This window comes from Cervus elaphus, chromosome 14 (assembly GCF_910594005.1).
Source record: "Cervus elaphus chromosome 14, mCerEla1.1, whole genome shotgun sequence".
Classification (NCBI taxonomy): domain Eukaryota; kingdom Metazoa; phylum Chordata; class Mammalia; order Artiodactyla; family Cervidae; genus Cervus; species Cervus elaphus.
The window spans coordinates 8,856,912-8,870,179 of record NC_057828.1 but is presented as its reverse complement, the minus strand read 5'-3'; the positions used below and the strand labels follow the sequence as shown (position 1 = coordinate 8,870,179).

Sequence of the window (13,268 nt, the reverse complement as noted above, 5' to 3'; positions counted from 1 at the left end):
CTTTTGAAACAATATTGGTAACATCTATCAAAAGTTTAAATGCATATATCTTTGATATTGTAATTACACTGCAAGGAATTTATTGTAAAAAATGTACTTGCACAGATATAAGGAACAGAATAATATTTACTGTAGAACTTTTGTAAAATAATTTTTTAAAAACTAGAACAGATACTAAATTCCCTTCAACAGGAGACTGGTTAAGTAAATAATATATCCATATAATTAATATGATTTTAAAAAGAAATATGTGTATGTATATTTATTTCCTAGAATAAATAACAAAAATTTGTAAAGAGTGGCTACTTCTGAGGGTAGGACTAGAAGAGACTTTTGCTTCTCATTTTATATAATCATCAACATGGTTTAAACATTGTGCTGTGCTTAATCACTCAGTCATGTCCGACTCTCTGTGACCCCATGGACTGTAGCCCGCCAGGATCCTCTGTCCATGGGGATTCACCAGACAAGAATACTGGAGTGGGTTGCCATGCCCTCCTCCATAGGATCTTCCCAATCCAGGGATCAAACCCAGGTCTCCTGCATTGCAGGTGGATTCCTTACTGTCTGAGCTACCAGGGAAGCCCAAGAATACTGGAGTGGGTAGCCTATCCCTTCTCCAGGGGAACTTCCCAACCCAGGAATCAAACTGAGGTCTTCTGCATTGCAGGTAGATTCTTCACCAGATGAGCTACCTGGGAAGCCTAGTTTTAACACTGCTTCATAATATTCATGTCTATCACTTATATGAAAAAATTACTATTAATAAGCAATGCTATTTAAAAACCATGCTAATAAAATTCAAGTATAATTATAAAAGCAGCATTTCTTTGAGTTATACTGGCATTTGAATATGATACTGCTTAAATAAATGCCACCTCCTAGGAAAGTTCTAGAAATGTAAAGAAGAGCGCATTGTCAATAAGAGAGAAATTCTGGAGGCAGAAAACAGTACAATTCAATGAAGTCAAGAGGTAGGCAAGAGTTTCTCTTTGTTGTCACAACATATAAGATCATTATTTAGATCCTCCAGCTCAAAGATTTCCTCTCAATTAAATAAACCAATTTATACACTTTTTTTATAAACAAGAATATATCTATATTAACTCATTGAAAGTAACATGGTAAGAATCAGCAAATATAACCTAATTCACTAAAAACACGAGACATACGTGTGTGCATATAAATATATATGTGTGTGTGTATATATATATATATATATATATATATATAAAATACATCGCCATCCTTCTCTGTGGTTCAAGCAGTAAAGAATCCACCTGCAATGCAGGAGACACAGGAGACCTGGCTTTGATCCTTGGGTCAGGAAGGTCCCCTGGAACAGGAAATGGCAACCCACTCCAGTATTCTTGCCTAGAGAATACCATGGACAGAGGAGCCTGGTGGGCTGTAATCCATAGGGTCACAAAGAGTCAGACATGACTGAGTATGCACACACCTGCACTATTACACAAATACATATACTCACAGAGGTCATGTGTGTATTATTTGTATTTTACCATACGGTGGCTCAGCAGTAAAGGAATCTGCCTGTAATGCAGGAGAAGTGGAGACTCAAGTTTGATTCCTGGGTTGGGAAGATCCCCTGGAGAAGCAAATGGCAACCCATTCCAGTATTCTTGCCTGGAGGATCCCATGGACAGAGGAGTCTGGCAGGCTACGGTCCATGGGGTCACATAGACTAAGACACGACTAAGCAACTAAACAACAGCAGCAACAACATATGTTCTCCACATCGGTGCTTCTTCCTTTTTGGAAGTCATAGACCCCCTCGTAGAGTCTATTCCCCAGAAAAATGCAAATATGCATATGTACAACATTTTACATTCATTTCTCAGGGAGTTTGTATACTCTCTGAAGCCCATATACAGACCCAAGGGTAAGGATAAACAGAAATGTAACTTCGCAAACTGATTACCTCTGCATTGAGGTAGGGGGCCACTCCACGCTCCTTTGTCATCTTCTACCTTACAATAGATAGAGCTCTCTCCATGTAGGGTGAAGCCTTCCATACATTTATATGTTACAGATTGTCCGTATGCATAACTGTTTTGTTTCTCTTGAATCATCCCATGGTCAACTTTTGGTGGTTCTGGGCATAAAATTTCTTTTAAAACATCATAACATATGTTAATAAATTAAATCCCCAAGATATTTTTATAAACAAGATTAAAATAGGTTAAATATTTTATTTAAAAAAATTAAAATATACCATTCTTCTAAATTGAACATTTCATCTCAGAGAAAGCAAGGCAGAGACTTCCATTTAAGGAGTAAAAGGACTCGAGTTTAAACCTAAGATGTACCCTCCTTAGAGCAGAGGAGAGGGCTCTGCTTTTGATTCCAGGGAGAAACAATACTGAATGAAAGGAGCTGGGAATGTAAGTGGCATGCATGGGAAACAGAAATTTTGGATAGAGCAAAAGATTTTAAAAGTCAAAATTAGACTATAATTTTCAGGATAAAATTTTTAAAGCATGTGTTGACTCTTGGCCTTTTATTTGAAGTAAATCTTACTGAGCAGCTGAATTTGTAAAACAAATACAAGCAAAGTATTGATTGTCATATTATAAAAAGAAGCCTCTCCCTGGCAGCTTCCCTAATAAAAAATTTGATGGGTCCACATTCTCTAGAGACATGAAGCTGTTCTTCTTGTCTTTTTTTTAAGCAGGAAAGCAATGTGATCACATGTAGAAGTCAAATTATATTACATCAAATACCCTTAAGTACCCAGACAATACTAGCTATTTATGAATTACTTTTAGGCCACTGATCAAAGCAGGGAATAAAAACAAGCTAATCTGATTGACACTGGGCTGAGTGGGTATTGACAACACACATTACCATCAGTTCAGTCCCAACAGTTTCCGAGCACCTAATACGTACTGGGCATTGTTCTATAAATAGAAGTATAACCAAGTAAGATACAGTTCCTCTGTCTTAAACTATAGTAGAAAGAGACATTCAAAGAGGTCATGTCCATACAAAATGGTGAGGATTATCACAGAAGCGTGTACAGTGTTATGGAAATAAAGAACAGCTACCCAGCCCGGGACTGTGGGTACAGTCAGGGAAAGCTGCGAGGAGAAATTCCAGAGCAAACTCTTAAGAAACAAAATAAAAGGGGTGGGGGCACTGAAGGGATTTCCCGGCAAAGGCAGCATCATAGGAATGATGTGGGGACATGAAGAAGTCTGAGGTATCCAGACAACCTCAGCAGTTTCTGAAGGAGGAGGGCAAGACATAACGTGTGGAGAATTGGATAGGCTATGGCTAGACTTGTACACTATAGGAAGGGGTTTGTACATTGTAAATGATGAGGAGATACTATCAAGTCTCTCTCAAGAAGGAAAGAGACAAGTCACGTTTGTGTTTCAGGTGGATGACTGGGTTGAGGCTGGATAAAACACTGAAGGTGTCTGAGATGCAGGCTGGAGGCCACTGCAGTCAGCATCACTTGAGCAAGTGGAACTCCTGCCTAGCTCCCACCTCGTGAAAGGCCATGCTCTTGCCCTCCTCTGGGTGTGCCTCTCTCTGCTGGATGGGGAACTGCAGGGCTGAGACAGCAGGCTCAATGTGAGCTCCTCCCCACCCCGTCTAAATCATGCTCCAGGAACTGGTGCCCAGAACTCCCTGGGCCAACACTCCTTTCAGGGCTTTTCCTCGTCCATATTCTTGACAATAGTCTATACTGCTGAGGTGTCCACTTTTAGGCCAGAGTTCAACGGAGTGGGGCTAAGGGTTACAGGGGATATGATTTGGGTGTGTAGGTCGAGCTATCCACTTACAGGCATCAGAGACCCCTCACAGTGTGAGAAGGGGGCACCAACTTGAGAAAGGCTGAATCTTAGACTGAGTGAGTGAGTGAAGTCACTCAGTCCTGTCCGACTCCTTGTGACCCCACAGACTGTAGCCTACCAGGATTCTCAGCCCACGGGATTTTCCAGGCAAGAATACTGGAGTGGGTTGCCATTTCCTTCTCCAGGGGATCTTGTGACCCAGGGATCAAACCTGGGTCTCCCGCATTGCAGTCAGATGCTACCACGGAGGCCCTGGGACCTCCATTTATACTCTTGTCCTAGGCCCTGAAAATGTTAGGAATAGCCCTTATTGAAAAGTCGAAATGAAGGCTAGTAAGCCATATTAAAAGTGTTATATATAGAAGATAAAATACAGGTTTGAGAAATACATTAAGAGATAAAGGAAATAATATTTGGTGATTACAAGTGAGAGGTTAAGATAATGAGAGGAGCCTGGAATGACAGATATTATATAGCAGCGACTGATTCTAGGCTAGTGTGTACTAGCCGTCAACTAAAATTATTGTTGAAAAGAAAATACTGGCAGAAAGGTAGGAAAACAGGTGTTTCTGACACTGAGGCTTTCTTCAGAGGTGAACAAGTGTCACCTCTGATTGATGTATGACCAAGGAAAAGTTCTGAATATGCCCATTGTTCCTTCCTTCTTTGGATCCACACCTCCATATCCACATCCATACAGGGACACCAATGCTGCCTCATGTGTTGATAAAGGCCCAGACTGCATACTTGAGATATGCTGTGTGCTCAGGCAAGGTCAAAAACCTCATTGCTTAAGAGTTTATACTTTCCACTTGAAGTTTTTAATGGAAAGTCTACACTAGGAGAAGTAGGGCTTTAATAGGGATAGTTGAAGACATGGGGTTGCTGAATGAAAAGGGCTCTTTCCCACAGAATACAGATGTCAGTGATTGCAGAGTTGCAGAGCCAGGTAAGACAGTCAGAGCTGAAAATATGGACATCAGGGTTTTTACCACAGAGTTGAAGATGTTAGACCGAGAGCAAGATCTGGACTAGCTATAGGCAAACACAAAGAGAAATGGGGTTTGCAGCGCAAAAGCTCTTCTGTGCTGGAACACACGCTTGGTGTACACATTTCTGTGAAATTCATGACAGCGGTTGCTTGTAAATATGTTGGCCTCAGCTGGGAGACTGCTTGTCCAGACTTTGTGATAAGCTGTTGCCTCTGTCAGCAAAAAAGATACGGTCTAGCTCCTGCTTTGGAGAAGGCAATGGCAACCCACTCCATTGCTCTTGCCTGGAAAATCCCATGGACGGAGGAGCCTGGTAGGCTGCAGTCCATGGGGTCGCTAAGAGTCAGACATGACTGAGTGACTTCCGTTTCAATTTTCACTTTCATGCATTGGAGAAGGAAATGGCAACCCACTCCAGTGTTCTTGCCTGGAGAATCCCAGGGACAGGGGAGCCTGATGGGCTTCCGTCTATGGGGTCGCACAGAGTCGGACACGATTGAAGAGACTTAGCAGCAGTAACTGCAGCTCCTGCTTGCTTTCCATGTTTGCTTTAGTATCATTTACAGAATGCCTAACTGGATGATGGAAATAGGAAAGGTGATGGCAGGTAGTAAGGATGGATACTTGAAAATAATAATGAAAAAGAGGAAGAAATAGTAGATATAGGAGGTGGGGTCCAAGGGGGGGTGTGGCAAGAGCAAACTCCTGGTTGGCAAGGCCTCATTTCATTTGTCTTCTTATCAGCTGACCCCACACTTTCCCTACCAAAGAGTGTGATGCTTGTTAAATTATACTATATCTACTCACGTTTCCTGCTCTTAATAACACCAAAACTTGAAATGAGCAATAATTTCAACGAGGATGAGAGAAATAAAACCTACTTTTTAAAACACAGCACATATCTACTCCTCTGTTTTCAGGAGACATATGTCGCTAATGCACATACATCTAACTTGATATACCCTTTTAGGAAATTAATCTCTGTGCCCTCTTCCCTCTTGAGAAGATAGAATTTTCAAGTGCAGTTATTTCTTCATTACTATGAATGCTTCTTTCTCTAAAGATAAAAGTATATCACGGTTTAAAACACTTCAACATAATTAGCTCAGTTAACAATCCTTAAAGGGGTCTAGTGTAAGTAACACTAGGTCTTAGAAGAATGACGGGTTTAAAATCAAGAGGTCTGGGTTCAGTGCCTACTTTGGCCACTTATTTTGGCATATACGGTCAAGTCATAGAGACCTTCTAATGAATAGTATTTTAACCACCAAAAATTAAAAATTATGAAGGAGGGGGAAAAACATCCCAAATCTATTTTATTTGACTGTTAGAAGGAATGATAAGATAATAAATGACCAAGCACAATATAAACCTTAGTTAATTTTTGATCCTTTATCCTCATGGTTAATAAACTAAGAAGCATTACTAATAGAGTTATATAAACTAGGCAAAACATTCACACATTGGAAGGTGAGGGTACTACAAATATATACTGAGGGTAATTTTAAAGACCAAAAAGCAATTTATCATTGATTATTCAGTCCCATAGCAGAGTGCTTAGAATTTTTCAGTCTTACCTTGACATTCTGGAAATTCATCAGCCCACCCAACAGTATTTCCCATAGCAGCACAGTAACTAGAAGCTGCACCAACTAATTTGTACCTAAAATAATGAGGGAAGAAAAAAACATTAAGTTCCATTCACACATATTTGACTTCCCTTAACTCCTTCAGAATAGCACCTTACAATATTTGTTACACCAGGAGACAGAGACAAAACAACAGTTGATAAAGGCTCATTTGGCAGTTTAAAGGAAAAGAAAAACTTATATCTAAAAGGGTGACATCAAAGATAAAAAAGTGTAAGATAAGCAAAATATTTTTTATTTGGGTAAGGCATATGTTGAATACAGATGCTTAAATCTTTTCTATTTCTGAGTTCTCAAAGATCAATATAGATTCCATAGAATAACAGAATGTACTTATATTTAAAGCATTCAAAGTATCCCCAGATTTGTTATTAATGATCCAAATATCTGTGTTTAGTACAGGAGACAAATGATACTGGTAGCTTTATAAAGAACACGGATACACACACACAGAATAAAATATCATAGTTCAATTTACAGATATTAAATGAGAAAATGAATATAAAGTTTTTAGTAGCACTTGAAACACTGATAATCCTCAATGACAATACCCCTTTCCCATATATAGAGAACTTACAAAAGATCTTAGGTCAGAAGGGTATTTTTACACTAAGAATGATTGTTTTTCACCCTTGATATTTTATAACAGATTATTTGCATACAAAGAAAACAAACAAATGCAAACTCATTATTTAGGTAAAGACTGGTTTCAACACTGAAAGATTTAATTTCTCCAAGGATCATCAACTTATCACAAGTTTTTTCCTCTACAAGTCACAGTTAAAATTTTATAATGAAATCTAACAATTGAGAGAATTGTGGCGGTATTATAAGAAATATTCCTTTTTTGCCCCATTTTACTAATTTTAACTGCAATGAGTTCATCATTGAGCAGAAGGGTAGTTTTATTGCTCGTAAACACTGGTCACAAATCAAAAAGTTTCCATCTTAAATCCTAATTTGTTTTCCCAGTTGTTAAATATAGTGTTTCATATGCTCAAACTTACCCTGTGTTACATGAAAAATAGATCTCCGCACCAAATAGTATGTCAGTTGTTATCTTGACATGACCATTTTCTATTTCTCTAGGCTTAGGACATGATCTTTCTAGGAAAGAATATAAGTTGATTTTTTTCATTAAATTATCAGGCACATCTATGCAATTTCACCATCTGAACCATTGCTATTACTTATCCAACTATTTAAATTGTACCTTCATTTGATCAGTTTCAAGAAAGCAACGTATTAGTCCATGGGGTCACAAAGAGTCAAACACGACTGAGCGACTTTCACTTTCCTCAAAATATACACTTAAGTCATTTTGCACCATGTTAAGTCGCTTCAGTCACATCCAACTCCATGCGGCCCTGTGGACTGCAGCCTGCCAGGCTCCTCAGTCCATGGGATTCTCCAGGGAAGAATACTGGAGTGGGCCATTTCCTTCTCCAGGGGACCTTCCTGACCCAGGGATCAAACTCCTGTCTCTTAAGTCTCCTGCATTGGCAGGAGAGTTCTTTACCAATATTTCATTTTTAGGCACCCCACTCTAGTACTCTTGCCTGGAAAATCCCATAGATGGAGGAGCCTGCCAGGCTGCAGTCCATGGGGTTGCTGAGTTGGACATGACTGAGCAACTTCACTTCACTTTTCACTTTCATGCACAGGGAGAAGGAAATGGCAACCCACTCTAGTGTTGTTGCTTGGAGAATCCCAGGGATGGGGGAGCCTGGTGGGCTCCCATCTATGGGGTCGCGCAGAGTCAGACATGACTGACGTGACTCAGCAGCAGCAGCAAACTAGGTTTAATCTTAAAGGTTTTCACAGTGGTCATGTATGCTTGTGAGTGTTGGACTATAAAGAAAGCTGAGCGCCAAAGAATTGATGCTTTTGAACTGTGGTGTTGGAGAAGACTCTTGAGAGTCCCTTGGACTACAAGGAGATCCAACCAGTCAGTCCTAAAGGAGATCAGTCCAGGGTGTTCATTGGAAGGACTGATGTTGAAGCTGAAACTACAATATTTGGCCACCTGATGTGAAGAGCTGACTCATTTGAAAAGACCCTGGTGCTGGGAAAGATTGAGGGCAGAAGGGGATGGCAGAGGATAAGATGGTTGGATGGCATCATCAACTAAATGGACATGGGTTTGGGTGGATTCCGGGAGTTGGAGATGGACAGGGAGACCTGGCGAGCTGTGGGTCATAGGGTCACAAAGAGTTGGACACGACTGAGTGACTGAACTGAACTGAAACCTTAAATGTGAAATCAGGGAGCAAAGTAATATTTCTAGCTCACAAGTAATTAGTTTGCCTAATTTAAAACAAATTGGTTCTAATGGTTCATTTAAGAATTGTTCTAAATAATAATATGTACACATAGACTTCGTCTATGAGTGAAGGAAGAAACATTTTTTCCCCAAACACCATATGACTACGATTACTCTTTAAAGCTGTACTCACTTTTACAAAATCCATCAGGTTTGGACCACGTAAAATTCTGAAGACAAGTTATGTTTCCTGAGAGAGAAGGGTCCCTTATGTATCCTGGACGGCACTCATATTCCACAGTGGAACCTTCTGGGAAATAATTCTGTTGGGTATAAGACTTTTTGAGAGATGCAAAAAGTAGCCTGCTTGGAAAGTCACAGCTCCCTGAAAGTATTAACAAAAGCAACAACAACAAAAAATGAGTATCACTTGATGTTACAATCTCTGTCTAATTATCTGGTCCTTAGATCACTTTTTCTCGTATTTCTTTGTACATTTAGTATTCATATTAATGTCACTATGGCATTGATAGTGTATCAGCATATTCACATGTAAATTTTCATTCCCCAGTTACTAGAGCCCTGTGAAGTAGATTTGGTACACTAAAGTCACTCCATCCACAACTCAGAAAGTGTAACTTATTTAAGTTGCCTGGCATCATTCTGGCATTGACTCTATTAATGCCAATTCCCTTACCCTGTCCCATGTATCATAGGGATAGGTAAGAACCAGCATTTCCAGATCCCTGGGCTAGTGTCCTGGACAACAATAATAGTTAATAATAACAGCTAACATTTATTGAGTACTTGTAAATGTTTTACACATATGAACTCATTGAATCCTCAGGACAACCTATGGAGGCAAGGATCAGATGAGCCAATGGAGCACAGGAAGTATTTAAAAACTGGAACCATCCAGACAAATGCGAATTTATAGTGGCATCATATAGTGTAAGGGGCATTAGATCTATCGTCAACAGACTCGCTGGCTCATCTGCATAAGGAGCTCCCGAGCCCAAGGAAGTTGTTTAACTGGGGGCTGCTTTCTCAACTGTAAAATGTGAATAAGTCCTTAACATCCTCAGGGAGTTGTTTGAAGAATTAGACGAAGTACTCTATGCAGAATAGTTCTAAACACTAAAACATGATACATGTGCAAAGACATGTACTTCAACCTCCTGCCTTGGATCATGGATAAATAAAAACAAAAAGTTAAAGCTGATTTCACACCTGATTTCAAAAAGTACTTGTGGCAGTTTCTATGCTCACTGTAGCTTCTATTGCTCCAAGTTGTTCAAATGCAGGAATTACATTTTATCTTTACTTGTACATGTCAAGGCCAAACTAGGGAAATGCCTATAAAGATAGATTTTGAAATGAAAATTGAGAATTTTTAAAAAGTATCACCACAGAGTGGTACTGGGCAAGTCCTACAGAGGATTCTGTTATGTGTCTCAAGGTAACTGCCAAACATAGTTATCGGTAATTTACTCCCTAAACAGTACCTATTGTTTATTTTCGCTATTAATCAGTTCAAGAGTTACAGTGTTAGGGGAAAAAAAAAAAAAAAAACCTGTTAATGAAGAGCAGGACCTATTCCAGGAAGTAATGCCATCAATTAGCTAGATTGTGAATTGCCAACAGGTATACCCAGGTGATTAATAATGCTAGAAAACTATCAATTACCAGTCATTCCAAAGAGGGATAAAATTAAACTTAAGAAACATTCCATTCCCATAACTTTTCTAAAATGAAATGAAGAACTTACGATTACAAAATTCAGCAAGCTCTGACCATTTATTATTTTGACAGACCACTGAGTCTGCCTTGCCACGAACTTTTACAAAGCCTTTGTTACATTTGTAGTTTACTTTCTGTCCCTCAGCAAAACTTGTTCCCAACTTCCAACTTTCCAAAGTTGCTTGGGCATTAGGTACATCTGGGGGAAGGCCGCAGTCACCTAGGAAGGAATAAACAAAACTGAAGGAAATACCACTTTTCAATTCACAGCAACATTCTTTTCCCAAGACAAATAAGGGAGGCAGCAAAAGCCTTTGATGCCTGCATAATATTTCCATCCAGTGCTGAGCTGACATATCAAGAACTTGCCAGGCTTCCTGTCTGCCAATTAATTCAAAACTAAAAGAAATTCCTGCCCCTCGTTATCATATACATACAGAGAGAGCTCTAGACTTTCACAGAGATGCTGTTTCGAGGCCCACAATACAGACAGATGCCCCCTTGGAACGTTACACCTGGAGGAGACGACGCGCAAACTTGTAGTGCCAAGTCTGGGCTCGGCTGGACCCTGTGGTGGGCAGTGATCTGGCCTCCCAGCCTTAAGGAGATGCTGAGGATTCACTCCCTTCGACCTCTGCCTGTCTTTTTGGCTTCTCGACGTTTGCCCATCTCCCCTCCATGGCTCCCTCCTAAAACCCTGCCAGCTGGGGTCCAGCACAGTAAACCTCCTAGTGGCAGGTGAGCAGCGAAGAGCCCTTTCCGTCCCCAGGGATCGTGCCAGTAGAGGGCTGACCCTTACAGGTGGAGGGCTCCGGGAACATTAGGGATGCCCACACGGCTCGCCCGCCGCGCTCCGCGGACCCCTCGGCTGTCGCGCCGACGACCTCCACCCCTTCCACCCTGCCCCAAAGGCTGAACCGCAGGGGTGGGCTTGCGCCCCGGACCGCCACTCACCCGACGCAGCCGGAGGACGCAGGAGTAGCAGCAGCAGCTGAGGGCCCAGCCCGCCCAGCAGGCTCAGCAGCACGCGGGCGCGCGGGCGCGCGGGGCTCATCGCGCGCGGGGACGGGGACCGGGCGCGGGCCTCCGCGGTGAAGACACAGCGGGCTGGAAACGGGAGCTGAAGTCTGGGCAGCGCTCTGAAGTTGAGCAACAAGTTAGATTAGCGCCCTGGGCGGGGCCGGGGCTGTGAATCACCAAACGACTGCGAACCAGATGAGTGGGCGAGGGCTTTTCTCACACCAGGTGCTGGGCGGGGTAAGGGCGGGAGCCCCATCTTCACGGGCCCCTGGGATCCGAAAAAGAGGAAAAAGAGGGGCCCGGGGCAGGGAAAGCAGCTCGCCGGGGCCAAACGCTGGGACTCTTGCTTTCTCTTTGCTAGGGTGGAGCCTGCTATGAGCCGCCAAGTGGAAATGTAAATATCTGCTTTCTTACGTAAACAAAATAATAGGGGGAAAGGAGGCGAGAGGACTGGTTAAGCGGCATAGGCGTTCCAGGCCCGGAATCTGGATTAGTTTAAGTGGAAATGAAGCGCCTTTGAGTGCTGCAAAGCTAGGCGGTAGGTGCGGCGGGCTTGGAGGTTGCCCCCGGAGCTGAGAAATGGGACGCACCCAGCGACCTGGCGTCTTCACCTTGGAGGTCTGTCAAATGGCAACAAGAAGATGGGAGGGAAGAACCACCGCGTGCTGTCTCCTTGAGCATTCTGTAATCTGAAAACAGCAAATGGGAAACCAGCCAAGAAAGCAGGTCGAGAAACAGCAGGGAGTGAACAGTGTTCTTAGCGTGTTTGCATGAGAATCGCTTTCATCGCCAGGGGTATTCCTTATAAACCAAGGACACCTCTTGGATTCTACTTAGGGACTGCTGTCATGTGACTGCAAGTAGAAAGTCACCGGCCTGTGCTGTAGACGTGTGTCGGCTGGGAGAAAATTGTAAAAACAAAAACGGAGCGCTAGAAAGCTAAATAGGAAGAGGGTGGATTTTAAGAGGAAGCTTTGTTAGAAAAACCTTAAGTATATGCCAGGGGTTTGCCAGGGTGGCCACACCTTAGAATGGCATGGGGATGTTTTTAAAATCCAAATGTTCAAGCTACACCTGGAGTTAAATTAGAATCTCTGGAGATGGGACCCGCAGGACATCAGGATTGTTTAGAGCGGTCCACGTAATTCTACTCTGCAGCCAGTTTGAGAACCACAGAGCTAGGACTGCTGGTCAGGGGACTGTTCCTGCCGAAAACACCAAAGGACATTGATGAGAGGCCAGTTATTCATCCTCACCGGGACCAACTCAGAACGTGTTTCCCTTCAATAGGGTAACTGAGCTGGTTAGCAGAGTCCTAGCCTGGGTTTCCTATCCCCCCAGACACTTTACCTGATTACATGGAATCCCCAACTTGAAATTATGCCTTGGTCCGCGGACCAGCTGCGGAGTCCATGCCTCTTATCCTTTCCTAAATGCTTTCTGGTCACTCTTTATTGGTTAGTGTGAGCTTTACAAGGAGGAAAACATCAGTTTCTACAACAGTATTTTCTCTGACTCATGCTTACTGTACTGAACGGAACTGTGTGTTACCCAGTGCTAGAACCATCCAGGAAGGGAAGTCCTATAGGTTTTCACTGAAGCCAATTGGTATTAAAACACCTTAGAGTTTAGAAGGGGAGGGGAGTGCTTTTAAAACCATCTAATGTGGTCCTCATCCTTGATATCAAAATACCTTATTTTTAAGTCCATATTTGGCATAAAATCACAAAGTGTATAAGGGCTCAGAGTGTTTTAGAAGTTATACCAGATCTTCATTTATTTT

General features: G+C 42.0%; 1 protein-coding gene across 7 annotated transcripts in view; it reads right to left on the bottom strand.

The window, feature by feature from the left end:
- CD55 (CD55 molecule (Cromer blood group)) overlaps positions 1-12,900 on the bottom strand; it is a 30,205-nt gene extending 17,305 nt beyond the window's left edge. For 4 of the 7 annotated variants that reach the window (XM_043924576.1, XM_043924573.1, XM_043924574.1 and 1 more), the window contains exons 1-6: positions 11,420-11,827; positions 10,494-10,685; positions 8,919-9,110; positions 7,470-7,569; positions 6,391-6,476; positions 1,940-2,128 (exon numbers count right to left, since the gene is read on the bottom strand). In XM_043924576.1, the coding sequence (XP_043780511.1) occupies positions 1,940-2,128; positions 6,391-6,476; positions 7,470-7,569; positions 8,919-9,110; positions 10,494-10,685; positions 11,420-11,519 (859 nt within the window). In that variant the 5' untranslated portion in view covers positions 11,520-11,827. Of the gene's footprint in view, positions 1-1,939; positions 2,129-6,390; positions 6,477-7,469; positions 7,570-8,918; positions 9,111-10,493; positions 10,686-11,419; positions 11,828-12,835 lie in introns of those variants that run through there. The other 3 variants (XM_043924572.1, XM_043924578.1, XM_043924577.1) reach the window with 3 other exon arrangements.
- Between the last annotated feature and the right edge of the window lie 368 nt (positions 12,901-13,268).